A 21,492-nucleotide genomic window follows, 5' to 3' on the forward strand; every position below is an offset into this window, starting at 1 on the left:
GGAAGTCTCTGTTCAGAGTACCGATGCCTGAATTCCTGGACCTTCTTTATTTTCCCTCCTCCCTCATATATTCCTTGTATTTATAAAGGGTGATCATGAACTATTTCCTTCAGAAAATATAAAGTCTGAAAATTGTGGCAAATAAAGGCAAAACTGCATGCATCCTCAAAAAAAAGAGTTTCAGATTCTAAGTCTAATGTAGCCTGTTATACAAATGTGAGATTTAGTGCCTTTCTTTTGATTTGACAAAATATAAAAACAAGTATTTAAACATGTAATGTGTATCAAGCTCCAAGCTTGACACTACAGATACAAAACTAAGATACTTACCTGTCTTTGAAGGGCTCAAAACATATCAAGCAAATTTCAATGCAATATAGTAAAAAAATAAAACAAGTGTAAATAAAGTGCTCTAAAAGCACAGATGACAGAACTAATTCTTCCCAGAACAATCAGAAAGACATCAAAATAAGAGTATTTCAGCAGGCTCGTTTTGGGCTGATTCGTAAAACTATCTGAATCATGTACAGTAAGAATTCAGATATAACCTTATTTACCAATTATTACTTTAAGACAGTCTGATACTAATCAACTTACAACTAAGTTTGGGCACATAACCAACCTCAGACATGACACAGACCCTTCCAGCAGAGTTGATAAGTGAGTAATTTAATTACCAGCAGTATGCTTCCTTGGTGTAGTCCGAACGGAGTATTCAAAGTCAGGTATTGCTCTGCTACTCAAGTGAAGGTGGTAATTTCTTGCTTCATCCAGTAAATCTCTACATTTTAGATTTTGCTTGACAATCTGTTCTTTTGCCACAACGCCCATAAGAAAATCAACTGGCAACAGCGGCAAACGAACCTAAGATCATGAACAGTTGCAGATATAAACTTCAAGTTGTAACTGGATAGTTCATTCTCTTTCACTGCAGTATATTCTCTTTTTAAAACTGATTTACTTCATAAAGCCTTAAAGCTCAATGTGCCAAGTTCTAAAGCAATTTCCAGTAATGGTCTCCACTAATGAAATCAGATTATGTGTTCAATGTATCGTCCCCTTTTAAATTTAAGTAGGCTGGATAACATAATTCAATTGTCTTCATTGAAGTTTCTTACTCACTTCCAAAAATGGTATTGTCATAATCACAAGGCTCCTTGCTGATAAAGAAACAGCACAATCAAAACAAAACTGCTGTGCTTTGTCCATCTGCACTTTAAAACTAAGTAAGACTGAACATATGGACATGTGATTTATTTCTTACATAAATATGTAAACATTCAGATGTGAAACAAATAGGTGTTGTTTTCTTCAAATCAGTTACCTTGGAAGGTTATATTCTAACTCACGGCTGCATCGCCCCTTTCAGCAGAGGCACTCACCATTCCTCTCTTAAAGATGCACTGATTTTCTAGTGGATTAAAGGGATGATCAAACCAGGTCAGATGATTCTGAGTTAAAAGCATGCGTGTACACACACACACACACACACACACACACACACACGATATAGCTGCAAGGTAATTAAACTTTTTATTTTTGTTGACAAACTTATTTTCAAAGTAATTCCAAGGCATACTTATTACCTCCCTATCCAAGTAACACCTGTTGACAGGAAAAACAAATAAAAAATTAAAAAGAGACACATTTCTGAGAATTTAAAAAGTAAAACTGTGGTGAGGGAAGACAATGGAAAGTGATGTCTTGTAGTTCTTTCCAAAATAAATCTACATGCAGTAAGAATAAATGTACTTTCATTAACAAAGTAATTCAATAAAATTTAAAAACTTCACTAAAAAACAATAGCCATAAATCAATTTTGAGGTCTTTCCTCAGAACCATTTTCTACTAGCAATAAATAAATTATTCACTACTACTATCTCAAAGGAGTACTTTAAATGTTCAGGTCAAAAAGCAGAGACTATATCTAATTCAAATGTAACAAATTCAGATTTATCCTTAAATAGTACAGTGAGTAAATAGGAAAGTAGAGTCAAAGCCATTTTCATATCGTATTACATCAACTGATAATTTACACTTTTCATAAGTGAAACGTGTTGATTTGCTCCACATCGTTCATTTCAATCTTATTTCAGCCCCTACCTGTGCAAGGGTTTCATCCAACCATTTGGAATGATGCTGAGGATTGGCAAGTAGCCACTTGATGGCTGCATTGTAGACCTGCTTTTCATTATCAATCTTGAGGTCACTGGAGGACAGGAGCTTATGGAGGTGCTGGGGTGACACACTTACAAAGTCTTCACACTCCACTACCTCCGTAAAATGCTCACAGGCGTACTGATCCGCCATGTCCATTAAATCTATTCGATTGTGACTTTCTGCAAAGGCTCTTACCGCCAGGCAATTGGAGGGATGAAAATGTAACTTCATGTATTCACAACAAGCTCGAGCCACCAGTTCAACCTGGAGAATACAGGCCGCATAGAGGAGAGGCTGGACGTTGTCAACAGTCAAAGTGAGCCGTGAAGAATAGACAAACTCTACCAGGTCTTCTATTGCATCACCATCAAAATCTCTGATCTCAATCACGGTTTGCTTGGCTTCAGCCATTTCCGAGAGAAACATGGCTCTGAAGTAGGGAATAACACAAGCCAGTACCAGTTTGTGACAAGAGATTAACTTTGAGCCAACCTGTTCAAAACAAAGAGAGACTCAGTTTAATATCAAAATTAGTTTTAGATCAGCATGGGACATGTGTTGTAGCAGGGACAAAAACTCCAGACAAACTTAGTGTATTTGTTTTAATAGTACTATAAAATAGGGTTCTGTGATTCCCCGGTAAACATTGTTTTAACACTGACTTATCCAAGCTGTACAAATCAATGGCCCACAAGTTATTTTCGTATTGTTCATAATAAGGTTCTGTCCCCTCTCTAATTCTATTTTAATTTCTTGATCCAAATAAACAAAAATATGGATATTTCACACACACACACGGTCACACCCCTATGTACCTTTTAGAATAAATACCCATCAAACTTTAAAGAGAGCTTTGAGGCACATGTATGAAACAGGAACATCAAAGATTTGGGCTTTTTAATTCATTAATTATCCTTTGATACTATACAGTCTCGTTATATTCTTAACAGTTATTCCTACATTTTTCTTCTCTGTACATAAAAAAAAACAGTTCATCAGAAATTTAGAAATGAAAGAAATCAAAGTCTAAAAGACTAAATATTTAAAATTGGGTGACAAATACACAAAATATGGACATTACTATACAATTTAAATTATATAAATACTGCAGTATTTGTCCTGGATACTGGTGAAATTTCTAATTTACATTCTTTTTTATCCGATTAGTGAACACGGGAGTAATTCAAGATGCTCCAGGAAATATGCCAAGCTTAAACTTTAGTGAAATATGTAGAATATCAACATTAATAAAATGATCCCTTATTTTTTTTAAAAAAAGCTTGAAATACAAACTGGTAATTAAAACCTTGAGTAATTTTCCATGGATTAGCCAATAGGGATCAAAATACAATGAAACAAAGGCTTTCCTATTGGTAAAGCACTTCACTTTCAACACAGGGAAAGGAGAACAAGGAAAAGCCAAACAACCTAACTTTTAATTGAGGTCCAACCAGAAAAACTATGTGACTCACTATGGAGAACTCTGTTTGAAAATAATAAATGATTGGCTGAATGATGAGTTAAAAGGAACTAAAAGGGATGTAAAAAGAACATTAACTAAATGAAGAACATAAAAAAAATTCCATTAACTATGAGATTTGACTTACAAAATGAACCTATCATACATTAAAGGTCACTTAACTTTTCAAGTATTCTCCCTCCTCCCCTTGAGTACAACATTCAATGTGTAAAATCAAGAAAGCACAGAAAAATGGAAGGGAAAAACTTTACTCACAATTCAATAAATACTGTCAACCTTTTGGTATATTTCCTTCCAACTTTTTATGCATTTCTATGCATACCTCATATTGTCCTGAACTTTGTTTCCAAAGTTTCCTTTTCCTAAGTTTCTGAAACCTTCCGTAACCTTCACGTGTATTGGCTATATGCTGTTCTATACAGTGGATGTAACAGTTTCTTTAACCATTCTGATATCAGTCATTTAGATAACTTTTTCATATTTTAAATTGAAACAGTATTTTAAAGTTTTTTTCAGCATTTCAGAATATGTCCTTGAGATAAAAATCTGAAAAGCAGAATTAATCAATCTAAATCTATAAGTTTTTTATAGCTCTTGATAATACTACCACACTGCCATGAAAACCAATGTGCCAATTTACATATCCACAGGCAGCTTGAGAATACCCCTTCATCAAAATTTCAAAAGCCAACATATTTTAAATATTCAATATGTTGATAAGCAAACAATTTTTAACTGATTTAACTTTTACTTCTTAGCTATGTTTAATATTTTTAAAAATTTGGCTATCCTATGAACTATTCTTTTGCAAACTAGTTGTTCTTACATAGGTTCACTTCATTTCTAAGTATTAACTGTACAATCCCATCAACAGAGATGGTTAAAAAATCACTCACAAACATACTAAACTTGTAAAAAATGATTAAAACAAAAAGTAAAGTACATTAGGTTGAAATGTTTTTATTATGCCACTTAACAGAAACTCAAGCTAAGTCGTTGAGAACTGCATTGAAATAAAAGTGCTGAAGACACATAGTGAAATAGAAATGAAGACTGGAGGGAAGAAAACCCTATATAATCAAGGTTTCTTTTATGTACGTTTACAAACTGTATTCTAATTTTTCGGTTTGACCCGTGTAATTTTGCCCCTTTAAATCAAATAACTACTCTTCAATAATCCATGAATTTTAACCAGTTTGAGTAACCAAAAAAGTGTTACATTGCCCAGGTCAAGAAGGGGTTAAATGTAGAAGACTCAAGATAATATTTTGGTTTATAGTGAATTACCACATCACACTATCTAGCCACATTCACTGTTCTACAATCTTAACTAATCTTACTACATTCGTTTAAAAAACCTGTGCAATGGAAATAATTTAGATAGCATTTTGGGGGTCAAATAAACAAGGATCTAGGAATATAAATAAGTACTCCCTCTTCTTAGCAACATGAAAAAATAAAGAGATTGACTTACTAGTTGAATGGATAAAAGTAAAAGTTATAATCATTTTATTACACTTAACATAGAATGCTAAGTGTTAAATATGGGATCACTTTCTCCTTTATCATTTCTCTTTTATTATGTCTGCTTTCTGATCAGGAGCTAGCTGTTTCACTTATAAGGGTAATAATGTTATCATTTCTACCTCCTAGAGGCATACTATTACAATAGAGTCCACATATTTTGTTTTCTTGCCATCTTTCAGAGCACTTATTCTTACCTTCTCAGTTGGAAGATTTGACAGCAAATAATTTTAACACTTAGGGCCTTGAAAATGTGTATTAGAATCCCATAAACATTTGTTTGAAAAATTCACAGAACCATGCACTTTCAAAAAGAAGGGAAGCCAAATAATATGAATAAAACATATTCACTGGTTGCATGAGAAGGTGATATAAGGGGTTGTCTCCCCTCATAATCTCTATTAACTTCCTGAAGCAAAATTATGACCTTTCATAAGGACAATGACATTTCCTCAAACGATGTAAAGCACGAACAAAAGCATTTTTGTAAATGTCACTCTTACTGATCTATATACTATGAAATCTAAATATTATGAGTGCTATGTAGTACCTCTTCAGGACAATTTCTTCCTGCTCTTTCCCCAGCTAAATGTTGCCCTTAAGAAGCTTCTCCTATATTTAATGTTAGAGCTGCCACTGGATATATGAAAAATTTTCACTAATAAACATATAAACAAGTTTTACCTTTCCTTGGAGTTACCTTAAAATAATATATATAATCTTCTATGTGAAGCTTTTCCAATCACTTCTCAGACATAATTAATGGATCCTCTCTTACACTTCCATAAAAATAACAAAAAATGGCAATCACTAAATTATATTATAGTTAGCTGTGTATGTGTCTATCTCTGGCTAAACTTCAAATTCCCTCAAGGCAAGTACAGGATATTATTCAAATTCATTTATGCTCTCCATGTACTAGAGTAAGACCTTAGGAAATATTTTGCTAAATGAATTTATTTGTTTATAATACAGATGCTCACTTTGGAATTTTAAAACAGGCTAATGACGTTATTCATGAGCAATAAAACAAATTTTGGTAATTGCTTTCCTAAAATGTTCATCCTAAAAGCAATAATAATCAAAGGGAACATACTAATAAAAGGAGATGAATTTATATCAAGGAAAAATTTTCAAGGTAATATGAATATAAAAAGTGAAGTTTATGTTGAATAGGGCATTATAAATTATCCATAATCCAATTTGATTTAGTTGTTCTGTGATAGTTAAATTCTGCAAGTGAAAAAATGTTAAACTCAAATTAAGAAACCAATCCAACAGCAGACCTACTAAAACATTAAGTTGTAATTCATTCCAATGAATAGAAACAGAACATACCATAGCAGAATTATCTATTACGCTTGGAACAACAATAATAGTACATACAATGAGCTTAATAGATGATATGTATTGATTATTATGTACCACGCACTGTCATAAGGACTTTACATATATCAATTGTCTCATTCTTCAAAATCCTAATCATCATCATAATTTTACAGTTGAGGAAATAAAAATGATAGTCCCTTTACATTAGTGAAGTTTCTTATTCCTAAATGACCTGTCACTGCTTCATACTATTTTTAGTCTTCCACTACAGATTCTTCTGAAGTTTTCACTTCAACCTATTGCTTAAATTACCCAATAAACAAAGACAAAGCTATGAGTTTAGTTATCACTTGTCCTAAAATGGCTATATCCTTATTTTTCAGCTAAGAAAGTTTATATGCAGTAGCTTGCAAAAATTATCCTAAAATCTAATTATAAAATTTATATAATCAGTAATCTGTTTTCCATGCATACAGTGATGTGCTAATTGCTAATTGATTAAATTCAAAGAATCTATTTTACATTTTTTTTATTTTTTCCAAAACCAGTGTAGGTCACTGAATTTCACAATAGGGTTGAAAATTAGAACAATGGCATGAGATCAAACATAATATACCATATGGATCAAAGTATTCCTTCATTAAAATATATGCATGACTAAATTTCACACAGAGCTACTATAATTTCATAATGGTTTTGTTCTCAGTATCTTAGAACTTAGAAATATGTAAGAGCACTAAAAGTTTAAGTAAAAAAAAAAAAGTTTAAGTAAAGAGAATATAAGCCATTTATTTACAGTGTAACACTATACTGGACATTCTGGCCCTGGCACTCAAAGCTTATGCTTTCAGTTTATGGACTTTGGCTGAGTGTCCCCTGATCTGATTCTCCAAGTATGCCCTCAATCATTACAACCACGAGCTCTAAGAACCTGTCTGATCGGGAACAGGAAGCAAAATCTATAAAGAGATCCCAAAGTGGCAAATCTCATGGTACATATGAATGGGTACATATGAATCACTAGAAAAACACTGAGAAGTAAGAGTAACAAGAAAGTACTTTAAACGAATAATGAAAAACAATTAGAATACAGGCTCTCTCACACTACTTGATCACTTTTTCAATTTTTTTTAAAGCTGTCTTTTAAAAGAACAACATGATCCTATAGACCATAAAGTTTACTAAAGAGCTTTCCACCCAAGTCTAAATAGACTCTACTTCACTATCAGGTATAGATAAACAACCCCACTTAACAGAGAAGAGGAACATAAATAAGTAAAGCACTACAGCAGTTGAAGAAACAGCCAAGAATTCCTGACTTCTAACTTAAATCAAGCATAAGTGAATATATCAGTATTTTTAAATTCACAACTTAAAAGCCTATCTAATCAACTGCGACTTATTAATCTTACTAATAATTACTGTTTTAGGGTTTTAGAACTTTCTGAAGTTAAATTAACTAAGAAGTAACGAATATCAACATTTAATTAGTATGAGAATTTCATCTTACGTTAATCTCCCTTTATTTACCCTCCCTTATGTCCCTTCCCCTCCAATAAGAAAGATTAATACGAAAATCATTCTGATTATAAATAAGAACAGCACCAAAAATTTGCCTTGTGTGGTTATAAAAACCCTCCTTTTTCCTAATACACTGTAGAGGTTGAGAAAAGTAAGACAAAAAGACAGTCTTACCTTTAGTGTTATATCACAGAGTTCTCCATTTTCATAAAACCGAAGAAGAGACCCATGAAAATCTTTCCAAGCTTCATGTGCTTCAAAGATAAAGGAGTCTTCTCCATCACCATCACTTACTGAAGATCTGTTCTTTATTTGCTGGTGCTGTTGCCTTTTCCCTTTTGTGCACTGATTCCTAGCTTGTTTTGCATTCACAGATTCTGAAGCCATTTGCAACACTCTTCTTTTAATAGACCTGTCTTCTCAAACATCCCATTTATTCTGTTGTAAAGGGTGGGGACAAGGTAGATGCAGCCCACTAAACTTCAGACATTTTCAAAACCCACTCAACTGACATTTTCCAGTTTGCTAAGACTGAAAAATCAACAAAACACACATAGAAAGAGACAAAAAAAAAAGAAAAACAAATCAGTAATTATAGCTAAAATTATAAAACTATCAATAACTATATAGTACTGACTATATATATATATATATATATATATATATAGACCATATATCAATTGGAAAAAGAACAAGTAACTTGGTAGTTTTTACGCTAAATGTCACATAAGTTACCTACCTCAACAAAATACAGGTGATCCTTGAAGAAGCAGGGGTTAGAGGCGCCGCCTCCCATGTGCAGTTCAAAATCCATGTGTAACTCTAAAGTTGGCCCTTCACACCTGTGGATTCAATCTACCACAGATCAAAAACAGTATTTTTGAATTGCAGCTGGAATCCACAGTTGGGAATGAGAAACTACTGTTTTTGATCTATGGTTGCTTGAATACACAGATGTGAAATCCGTGGATACAAAAAGCCAACTATATTTATTGAAAAAATCCACATATAAGTGGACCAACCCAAAACAAACCCATATTGTTCAAGAGTCAGCTGTATTTTACATTAGTGAAGGAACTCCTTTAAAATCTAATTTGAAAATTCTGGGGAGATGGTAAAATAGGAAGCACCAGGAATTTGTCTCCCTACCGTGACAGCAATTGCACTGGCAAAATCTGTCTGGTGTAATTATTTTGGAACTCTGAAGCCTGCTGAAGGCTTGCAACTTTTCCAGAAGATTTGGATGGTAAATTACAGTTAATTTTGGTCAATTTTATCTCTTAGAAAAGTAGCAGCTGCCCATTCCACACCCCCAGCCATGTGACAAGCAACTGTGCATGTGTTCCTAGAGTAGCTTGCAGTTTGCAGGAGCCATGGTGGGCCAAAAGGATCCTGTTTTTCAAATATCAAGGATCTCTGCTCTGACTGCTGACTCCTGTTTCTGATCACAAAGGTGTAAACAAAGAGGTAGGCAGCCATTTTTTTTTGCACCTCCTCTCACTGTTGCAAGCTCCTCCCTCTCAGCTGAAGTTACTTTCTAGGGGATTTAAAAGGCTGGTGTCATTCACTCCCTTCATTTTATGCTTTTTCCTCTTTAGGGAGCAAGTCATTGAAGACTAAGACATTTATAAAACAACTACATATATAAGGAATACTAGAAAGTGACAGTGCATGCCCAGGGAAAGACTTAGAAAAGACCTGAGAACACCTTAAGCTTACATCTCAGGCATACATCTTCAGCATAGAGATAGCCTACAGTTTTTTTAAAAAGCAAAAATAACAAAAAACAGCATATCTTAAGGAAGAGGAAGAATCTGATTTCTAACCTGTCCCTTAAAAAGAATAAATGACATTTATACTAGACAAAAACTTTAAGAGATCTATCTTAAAGATGTCCAAAGAACTAAAGAAAGTGTGGAGAAAATCATTTGTGTCAACAAAATAAATCAATAAAGAGATAACCTAAAAAGGAATCAAAATGAAATTCTGGGACTGAAAAGTACAATAACTGAAATAAAAAAATTCATTAGAGGGATTCAATGGCCAATTTGAGCAGGCAAAGAATTGGCAAAATTGAAGACAGGACAATGACAATTATCAAGTGAGGAACAGAAAGAAAAGACTGAATAAACATGAACATGTGGGATATCATCAAAGAGACCAACATACACATCATGGGAGTCTTAGAAGAATAGGAAAGAAAGGGGGAGAGAGAATATTTGAAAAAATAATGGCTGAAAACTTCCCAAATTTGATGAAAGGTATGAATATAAACATCCAAGATCCAAGAATGATAAACTCAAAGAGACCCACACCTAGGCACATTATAATCAAACTTTCAAAAGCCAATGATAGACAATGTTGAAATCAAGAAAAGTAAATCTTCACATACAAGGGATCCTGAATAATAATATCAGCAGATTTCCCATCAGAAACTTTGGAGGCCAGAAGACACTGGGCAGAAATGTTCAAAATATTAAAAGACAAAATTTGTCATCTAAGAATCTTATAGCCAGCAAAACTCCTTCAAAAGTGAGGAAGAAATTAAGAATCCCAGATAAACAAAAGTTGAGGGAGTTCATGACCACTAGACCTGATTTGCAAGTAACACTCAAGTGAATCCTATAAAGTGAAATGAAAGAACACTAGACAGCAACTCAAAGCCATATGGAGAAATAAATATCTCAATAAAAGTAAATGCACAGATAATTACAAAAGGTAGTATTATTGTAACAATGGTTTATAACTGTATTCTTTTCCTCTACGTGATTTAAAAAGCTAATACATTTAAAGAAAAGTTAATGTAAAAGCTATTACTAACTGTAACTTTAGTTTGTAACACCCAGTCTTGTTTCCTACATAAGAGGATAATTTAAAATAATAAGTGAAAAAACTTTAATTTAAAAGTAATTTTAAAATAATGTAAAAGAATTTTTAATTTATATTTTGGAAGACACAGTGTATAAAAATGTAACTGTGTGACATCAACAACTGAAAAGGGGTGGAGATGGAGCTGTAAAGGGTCAGTTTTTGTTTGTTATTGAAGATAAGCTGGTATAAATTTAACTTAGAGTATTATAATTTTAGGATGTTAAATGTAATCCTCATGACAACCACAAAGAAAATACCTATAACATATACACAAAAAGAAATAAAATAATTTAAATATTTCACTACAAGAAAAAAAATCTAAACACACAAGAAAAGACAGTAGTAATACAGGAATGAGGGCCCAAAAAGGTGTATTACAAGGTGTATAAATAACAAATAGCACAATGACAGAAGTCCTTCATTATCAGTAATTACTTTAAACATAAATGGATTAAATTCTCCAATCAAAAGACAGATTGGCAGAATGAATAAAAACACAGTCTGTTTACAAGGGACTCACATGAGATCCACATACACAAACAAGTTGAAATGAAAATAGAAAAAAAATAATTCCATGCTAATAGTAACCAAAATAAAGTAGAAATGGCTAAACTAACATTAATAAAACACTTTAATAAACTTTAATAAAACACTCAATACAATAAGATATAACAATTACAAACATTTATACATGTAATGACAGGTTGTGAAAATATATGAAGCAAAAACTAACAAAATTGAAGAGAAAAACTGACAGTTCTATTAAAGTTGGAGATTTCAATACCCCATTCACAATAATAGAACAACCAGACAGAACATAAGTATGGGAACAGTGGACGTAAGCAACACAATAAACCAACTAATTGTAACAGACATGTACAGAACGTTAACCAACAACAAAATACACATTCTTTTTAAGTGCAAATGGAACATTGTCCAGTATAGACCATATGTTAGGCCACAAATTTAAGTCTCAATAGTTTTTAAAAGATAGATATCCTACTCTAACTACAAGAAGATGACAACAGATATTAATAATAAAAAGGAAAATAGAAAAATTCACAAAATTGCGGAAATTAACACAATTTTAAACAACCAATGAATCAAAGACAAAAATCACAAGTTAGGAAATACTTAGAGATAAATAAAAACTAAAACAAAACATACCAAAACTTATTAGATGCAATGAAAGCAGTGCTAAAAGGGAAATTTATAGATAGAAACACATTAAAAACATCTCAACTCAACAACCTAACTTCACAACTTAAGTAACCAGAAAGAGGACAAACTAGACCCAAAGAAGAAGAAAGAAAATAATAAAGGGTAGAGCAGAGATAAATGAAATAGGTAACAGAAAAACAATAGAGAAAAATCAATGAAACCACAGTTGGTTCTTTGAAAAGATCACTGAAATTGACAAACCATCAGCTAAATAGACTAAGAAAAAAAGAGAGAAGGCTCAAATTACTAAAATCAGAAATGAAAATGGGGGTGTTACTACTGATTCTACAGAAGTAAAAAGCATTACGATAATACTAAGAACAAGCGTACACCAACAACTTAAATTAGATGAAAAGGACAAGGTCCTAGAAATATAAAACCTTTCAATGCTAAATCACTTAGAAATAGAAAGTCTAAATAGATCTGTATAGTATAGAAATTGAATCAGTATTCAAAAACCTCCCAACAAGTAAAATCCCTGGAACTGATGGCTTCACTAGTGAATTCTACTGAACAGTTAGAGCACTAATAACCCTCCCTTCACATCCTCTTCTCATCCTCATTGAAGAGGAGGGAACACTTCCTCATTCTATGAGACCAGCATTACCCTGACAACAAAGACAGACAAAGACAATACAAGAAAACTACAGACCTATCTCATGAAAACTACAAGACCTATCTTATGAACACTGATACAAGAATCCTCAACAAAATACTAGCAGACAAAATCAGCAACATATTAAAAGGATTATACACCACGACCAGGTGGGATTTATTCCTGGAATGCAAGGATGGGTCAACACGAACATTAACCAGTGTGATACAACACATCAACAAAGTGAAGGGCAAAAAAACCCCACAAAAACCTCATGATCATCTCAATGATGCAGAAAAAGCATTTGACAAAATTCAACATCCTTTCATGATAAAACACTCAATAAATTAGGAACACAAAGAAACTATCTCAAAATAAGAGAAGCCGTATAAGAAAAACTCACAGCAAACATCATACTCAATGGTGCTACAACATCTGGCAGTGAAAATCAGCGAGGATTCTGTCTGCCTGTCCTGGTGAGACAGAAGGCAGCTAAAAACCCAGACGCCCTCTTAAAGGGTTTGCACACACTCGTCTGCAAACACTCACCTGGTCTCCAATGGAGGGGCAGCAACTTGAGAGGCACCAAAGACATGTGGGGAAAGACTGAGTTGTATGGCATTAGGGTGAACGCTAGAGGGACAGCAGCTATTATCCTTGCAGGGAGCCTGCCTTACGTGTACGAGGGCACCTTCTTTTCTATGTTGAACCCTCTCCACAAAGGGTCAGATCTGAGACCTCACTGGTCTAATAAAATCTGCATGTGCACACCACCTCAGTGATGCCGTGGGTCCCTGCCCCACACAGCTAGTACTGCATTGACAGAGGCATTCTCAGCTACTGAGTGGCCGGCCCCGCCCCACAAGCTTCAGCAGCCTTTTACAGCAACGGACAGCCCACAGCGGCCTGGGGAACTTTTGGTGGTGGGCAGTGAACCACAACCTGTGCCACAGCCTCTCCTGGGCGGCTCTCAGGGATCTGTGAGCCCAAGGCGAGTGGTGACTGACTGCTGTGTTCTCAGGGTATTTTGTGAAGTGGTCACAGACCACTGGTGCAAAAGCTAAATACGCATTAACCTTGTAAAAACCCACCAGCCATGCCTCGTGACTCCCTCAGACCCCGCCCCACCCAGCTAGTACTGCATCACCAGGGGCGCTCTCAAAACCGGGTGAACGAGACTGGCCTGCGCACCTAAGGAGGCTATTTCAATGGCTGAACCTTATGGGCAGCTGACAGGTGGCAACATGTTTAGGGGGGTCCTGGGCCTTTTGCAAAGCTGCCCCAAACCCAATACACACCCCTCCGGGTCCAACACAGGCAGCAACACACCACATATAGCTCTGTAGCTCCTACACACAATGTGGGCATAGCCAATCCTCACAGTCAGTCAGCCAGGAAGTCAGTCCCATCCACTGATGCGCCAATAGTAATCATGGCTCAACTGAAACAGAACACACACAACACACTCAAGGGACACTCCTGGAACACACTCACAGGCAGACCGTGCCACTGGAACACAAGGACACATACTACATAAGGCCACCCAGAAAAGACTAAGAGACATGGGCGATCTACCTAATACATAAAAGCAAACACAGACAGCAGCCAGAATGAGAAAACGAAGATATGGCCCAAATAAAAGGACAAGAGAAACCTCCAGAAATAGAATCAAATGAAATAGAGGCAACCAACCTACCAGAGATAGAGTTTAAAACACTGGTTATGAGAATGCTTAAGGACCTTAATGAGAATTTCAATAAAGAGATAGTAAGCATAAAGAAGGATACAGTAACCATAAAAAAGGACCAATCAAATAAAGAAGAAAATAACTGAAATGAAGAATACACTAGAAGGAATCAATAGCAGACTAAATGAAGCAGAGGATCGAATCAACAATTTAGAAGACAAGGCATCAGAAAACACCCAATCAGAACAAAAAGGAAAAAGGAATTAAAAGAAAAAAAATGAAGATAATTAAAGGGACTTTTGGGACAACATCAAGTGTAACAATATTCACATCATAGGAGTACCAGAAGGAGAAGAGAGAGCAAGGGATTGAGAATCTATTTGAAAACTTCCCAACCAAGGAAATTGACATGCAAGCCCGGGAAGCACAGAGCGTCCCAAACAAGATGAACCCAAACAGGCCCACACCAAGACACATCATAATTAAAATGGCAAAGGTTAAGACAAACAGAGAATCCCAAAAGCAGCAAGATAAAGACAACTAGTTACTTACGAGGGAGCTCCTATGAGACAATCACCTGATTTCTCAACAGAAACTTTGCAGGCCTGAAGGAAGGGCAGGAAATACTCCAAGTATGGAAACAAGGGCCTACAACCAAGCCTACTCTACTCAACAAGGCTATCATTTAAAATTGAAGGAGAGATAAAGAGCCTCTGAGACAAGAAAAAGCTATAGCATTACTACCAAACCAGTATTACATGTAATATTAGAAAGGACTTCTTAAACAGAAGAAAGGAGAAAACAAACGAAGAACAAAAATATGAATAATAAAATGGCAAATAATTGTACCTATCAATAATCACTTTAAATGTAAATGGATTAAATACTCCAATCAAAAGACATAGGGTAGGGGCAGCCGAATGGCTCAGTTGGTTAGAGCGCGAGCTCTTAACAACAGAGTTCCCAGTTCAATTCCCACATGGGCTAGTGAGCTGCGCCTTCTACAACTAGATTGAAGAAAACAAGCTGCCACTGAGCTGCCCGAGGGTTGGCCGTATGGATCAGTTGGTCAGAGAGCAAGCTCTTAACAACAAGGTTGCCAGTTCAATTCCCGCCTGGGATGGTTGGCTGAGCCCTGTGCAATTAAGATTGAAATGTCAACGGGACTTGGAGCTGAGCTGGGCCCTCCACAACTGAACTGAAGGACAATGACTGATGAGTCCTGGAAAAACACTATTCCCCAATAAAAAGAAAAGAGGACCCAAGTAAATAAAATCAGAAATGAAAGAAAAGTGACAATGGATACTGCAGAAATAAAAAAAAATTTTAAAAATACTACAAGCAACTATATGCCAACAAATTGGACAATCTGGAAGAAATGGGTGAATTCCTAGAAGCATACAATCTTCCAAGGGTGAATCAAAAAAAAACGAACAGAAAATCTGACCAGACCAATTACTACCAATGAAATCAAATCACTAATCAACAGGTTCCCGACAAACAAAAGTCCTGGGCCAGGTGGCTTCACAGGTGAATTTTACCAAACAAAGAATTAACACTTATCCTTTCAAACTAGTTCAAAAAATTCAAGAGGAAGGAAAGCTCTCCAGTTCATTTTCAAGGCCACCACTACACTGATTCCAAAACCAGACGAAGACATGACTAAAAAAGAAAACTACAGGCCAATATCCCTAATGAAGATGATGCAAAACTCGGCCATAGAATAAGATATAAAAGCAGACAACATCATCAATGCCAACATGATCATCACCACCACCATCATCCAAAATATTTCATCATCATCATCATCATCGAAAACACTATTATTTGCCAGCCACTGTTTTAAGTGCTTTATGTATATTAAATCATTTAGTTTTCACTACAACTCCATAAGGCAGCTCCTATTTTGCCCGTTTTTACCAATAAAAAAAACACTGAGGCACAATGAGATGGAGTGGAACCCAAGTAAGGGGTGGAGGCAGGATTCAAACCTAGTAGCAGGGCTCCAAGGGTCTGTGCTGTTAACCACTGCAATACTCTTCGGAACATTTTCAAGTGAAATAGAATTACAGAACAACAACAAAAAATGCATGAAATAATCAAGGTCCCTATCTTCACCCGCTAAAACCAGCTATTCTTTCTAATTCCCCTACTTCTGCAAGTGGCAACACCATTTTTTTCACTTGTATTATTTCAAAACCTGAGCCATATCTGACTCTTCTCTAACTTGCATAACCTATCAGTTTCAATTCCCCTGATTCCCACTTGGGAAAACCCCTCTCCCATTCATCCCTTTTCTCCTATTTTCATTGAACTCTCTCTTTCACTGTACTCTAATTCAGACCCACATATCTTGCCTGGATTATCATAGCCTCCTTAACAAATCACCATGCCCTTCCTTAAACATCTATCAAGGACAATGGTGCCAGATTTACCTAAGTGTCACTTCCAAACTCCTTACTGTATGTATTTCAAAAAGCTTATCCTGTCATTCAAGATCCTCCTTGCTCTGACACCAGCCTACCTCCAATCTTTTCCTCCATTAATTTTTGACATAAAGTAGGGCAAAAGGAGGGAAAAGACTACTTACTAAACCACTACATGTCATATATTTGCCAGGAATCTCACATATACTCTCTCATTTAAGTGTTACAACTACATTCATTATAGATGGCCTAAACATCCCTGACGTGGGAGCTAGGGTTTCAGTTCAGCTCTGATAAAGCCCATTATTTTCCCACTGTACCACAGACTTCACTATTCCATTTTCCTCAAATATATGTAGAAGTATTCACGTTATTCCTTGTGGGGGAATGATGTGAAGGCCCAGCTTACATAATGCTTCTTTCATGAAACCTTCTCTAAATTCTCCAAATGAGATGTAATCTCCCTTCTGTGAATCCCAGTAATACTTTGTACTTCTCGGACTCATTCATTCACCTTTACTTGTCCTTTACTTGTGTTTTAGACTTATTGCTTAATGCAGTGTGAATTCTTTGAGAAGACAGTGTCTTAACATCTATGTATCTTGCCCACATGAGCCTGGGTCCTGAGTGATTAAATCAACGTCATTTTTGTGGGTTGGGTATTTTCCCCCAAATATAAAAAAAACTGGGTCAACTCTTCATTACTGGTTAGTCTAATGAGTCTTCTTTCATTTAGAACTTTCATCATACCATATTTTGTGCCCTAAGTGTCTGAGTACTATGATGGCAAGCACCACGAGAATCTTATTTTTTTAACTTTAGTAGGTTTAAATACATACAAATCAAAACTATCACACACTTTCTTCCTTTATATCAAACTACTCTAATGTCTATCTAGTAAAAGGCTTTATCTAGTATTTGTCACAAAACTATTTCCTTTGTCAGAGGACTGCTCTATGAAAAGGGCACTATGAATATTCATCTTTATAAAATTAGTTTTACATGTGACAGCAGATTTGAGCAAGATACGATAGCTTAGAAACTTTTTCTGTACCAAATTCTCTTAAAATAGTCTATTTAAAGAATGCAATGTCCTCAAGTTTAAAAAAAAAAATCTGTTATATATAATAGAACAGGAAGACAGGAGCAGGAAAAAAATATTCACTGTAAGACATTTCACTCTAAGGAATTTAGTAGACTTTGGGACTTATAAAGACTGTATGTGAATGTTAAGTGAAAGTATAACTCAGCCTGAATTCTAACTCTCCCCAAATTTTCAATGTATCTAAAAATATGACTCTCAGGCAAAAAAAGAAAAAAAAAAGATACTATCCCTTCCCCAAATATATTAAGAGATTAAAAATACCCCCCAAAAAAGAGACATGGTCCATGGAAGTCTGTTTCTACCACAACCTGGCACATCATGACACCGAAGCAGGCAGGCAGTTAAGACCATTTCTTTGCTCCTCTTAGTGTCAGTAAAGTAATAATCAAAATAGGAAGTTTGAAGAAAAATAATACTGCAAACAGAAGCAGACGGGTTTTACTGACTCACTGCAGAGAATATATAACAAAACTAATGTATTTTTTGTTAATAAGATTATGTGGGTTCCAAGTGTACCATTCTGTAATACATCATCTATATATTGTATTCTGTGTTCACCACCCAGGGTCAAGTCACCTTCTGTCACCATTATATTTGATCCCCTTTACCCTCTTCTACCTCCCCCACTCCCCTTTCCCTCTGGTAACCAACATACTGTTGTCTGCATCAATGAAAAACTAATGTATATTTTATATGTAAGCATGACTATGAATTCCAGAAAACAAAACCTACAGCAAAAGCAAAAGCACAAAGATACTATGTTAAGTCAGTCTACTTTCTTTTTTCAAACTTCTTTGCACTTATAATTTATATCACATTTTAGCATGTACTATCGATATGTAACACTATTGTACAGAACACTGTCTTCACTCATATTACGCTGCATAATTTTCATAACTAAGGTCTTTGCAAGCCAAGAGTGACTTTTATATTACACATTAATCAGAAGAGTACTAAGTACACAGAGAACTCCAAATGGCACTCTGACTGACTGAAAGACCTGTGAAAAACCTCAATGCTGTATAGCTCCTGCTGCAAAACCGACTTCAGGCAGCAAGAGTGCTATTAGACTCATTCTTCGTTAAAATAACTTTAGTTTGTACTTTTTTTTCTCTTCAAGATTTTATTGGGGAAAGGGAACAGTACTTTACTGGGGAACAGTGTGTATTTCCAGGACTTTATTGGGGAACAGTGTGTTTTTTTCCCAGGACCCATCAGCTCCAAGTCAAGTTGTTGTCCTTTCAATCTTAGTTGTGGAGGGCATAGCTCAGCTCCAAGTCCAGTTGCCATTTGCAATCTACAGCTCACTGGCCCATGTGGGAATTGAACCAGCAACCTTGTTGTTGAGAACACAAGCTCTAACCAACTGAGCTATCCAGCCGCCCCTAGTTTGTGCTCTTTACAATTCAGTTAGATGAAGATATTAGATAACACAAAATATTCTCTGCTTAATTTTAGAGCTATATCTGAAAGCGGATGGAGAATGAATGTATTTACTAAAATTAACTTGTGTATATTTGTGAAATAAGATGGTAAGTCTCACCTCATGTTATACAGAATAAAACCCGACTGCATTATCCACACATTCCACACTACTTCCTACCTCTCTCCCTTTGCTCAGGCTATGATCTCATTTTGAAATACACTTGACCACCACCCCTTCTCATCTGCTGACTCTTACTCATCTTTTAAGACTCAGCTCAGGTTCATTTGCTCAAAAAGGCCATCCCTGAAAATCCTCTTTATTCCTAGCCTGGATCGGGGGTCCCATCTCTGTGCCCCCATAACAATCTGATCATATCTTTCCATTGCACTAACCATGAAGTGGATTATACCATCCTCTACATTTAGTCAAACTTGCAACATTTATAATAACTGCCTATTCACTCTTGGTGTTTCTCATAACACTATAAGCCCCAAAATACAGGTACCATCTCTTCACTCCTACTGCTCCCACGTTGAGCACCGCATACAATAAATAAAGGTACTAATATTTTTGGAATGAACAGATTAATTATGAGTGCTAGAGATTATTTTTCTGCTATTATTCAAAATCAACATTTACTTAAATTATTTTAACTAAACACCCTATTCTGGATATATTATTTTAATCACAATCACACGTAAATGTTTTAACAAAGGTATTTGTTTGCATTTTTTAATCATTTTATTTCAAAGGTAAATGTTACTTAAATGTTTTTAAATCTTGAAGTCAGAAAAAATTAAACTATATACATTATTCCTTTTCTATTTATAAAAGCAATGAGTAGGAATTTTAAATTTTAAATCAAATAGCCCAAAAGAAAATACATTGTGCTAATAATTAAGGGAGAACCTCCTGTTTTGACAAACTGGATTATAGTCTCAATAGTTCCTACTCAGTCAAGGTATACATGATTTCCAACAATTTACTACCGTAATTTTAAAAACATGCTTTTCTTAGTATTAGCATGTAGTAAATACAAGTGTTATCAAAGTCTGCATGTTAAATACTCATGTAATTTCCAACGTCTATAAAGAACACTTGCACTGCACTAAATACTTTGGAGATGTTTCTATTTGGGGTCTATTTTATTAAGAAGGCATTCTATTGATGCTTCCTACCATAATCACTTCCTTGTTTGAACTGGATCACTTACTGTATCACAGTCATTAAAAGTCTGATAGTATAGAATAGTAAAAAAGAAAAAAACAGGAATTAAATTTTACCTAAATATATGAACTACACGTGTGCACTCTCTCTTAGGAGGGGTCTCTATTCCTTATTATTTTTATTTGAGAATGTCATAGAAGTCACAGGGTTGTATGTAAGATAAAAATGATAATTAATTGAATAAAAATACAAAGCCTACAAAAAAATAATACATTTACCAATAATTTGTTTTCAAATGTGAAAAGATATTTCCCACTAGATACCTGAAATGAAACAAAAAACCACAAAGCTGAATAATAATTATTCCTTACTTCAGGGAGAGCTCTGCGGGTCTGGCACAGTACCTCTGAGTAGAGCAAACTGCTCATTTTATATAGGGTTTGGCAGGAAGTATGTATTAGTGAACTTTCAGAGGCTTAGAAGCATGTTACTGGGACAGCCATCATCTACTGGCTGGCTTGCAAATTCTGCCCACTAAGGCAAGATGCAGTTCATTGGCTACACTGACTTAAAACCAATTCTAAAGAAGTATCATTTATTGAGTAAGTAGGTTTAAAGCTGGTTCTGGTGACTAATTATTACCATGGCCATATAAGAATGAGTTTTCTCCTAGGAGTTTGGGAATTTCTTTTATTTTCACAAGGTAAGCACAGAAGCCAACATACACATAGACACACACACATACATACATACATACATATATACATACTAGTCACGGTTTTATAACCACATTTCAAGAAATGTCAATAAAATATTGCAATATTGTCCGTGTTGAAGGGAAACATCATTTGTTTTATATTAACTTAATCAGTCATTACATGATCTCTTGCAGGGTCTGGAAATTCAAAGCTGAATATGAAAAGCAACAACCAGATGCTTTTATAGCAGTGCTATTCAAAGTAGGTCTGGTCCACAAACTT

At 35.1% G+C, this 21,492-nt stretch overlaps 1 protein-coding gene across 3 annotated transcripts in view; it reads right to left on the reverse strand.

The window, feature by feature from the left end:
* The window catches only part of KLHL8 (kelch like family member 8), a 54,459-nt gene that overhangs the window by 25,422 nt on the left and 7,545 nt on the right, over positions 1 to 21,492 (reverse strand). For all 3 annotated transcript variants that reach the window (XM_081060437.1, XM_081060438.1, XM_081060439.1), the window contains exons 2-4: positions 8,189 to 8,545; positions 2,104 to 2,652; positions 678 to 864 (exon numbers count right to left, since the gene is read on the reverse strand). In XM_081060437.1, coding sequence (XP_080916563.1) covers positions 678 to 864; positions 2,104 to 2,652; positions 8,189 to 8,401 — 949 coding nt within the window. In that variant the 5' untranslated portion in view covers positions 8,402 to 8,545. The remainder of the gene's footprint in view (positions 1 to 677; positions 865 to 2,103; positions 2,653 to 8,188; positions 8,546 to 21,492) is intronic.

Source organism: Rhinolophus hipposideros (genome assembly GCF_964194185.1).
Source record: "Rhinolophus hipposideros genome assembly, chromosome: 1".
Classification (NCBI taxonomy): Eukaryota; Metazoa; Chordata; class Mammalia; order Chiroptera; family Rhinolophidae; genus Rhinolophus; species Rhinolophus hipposideros.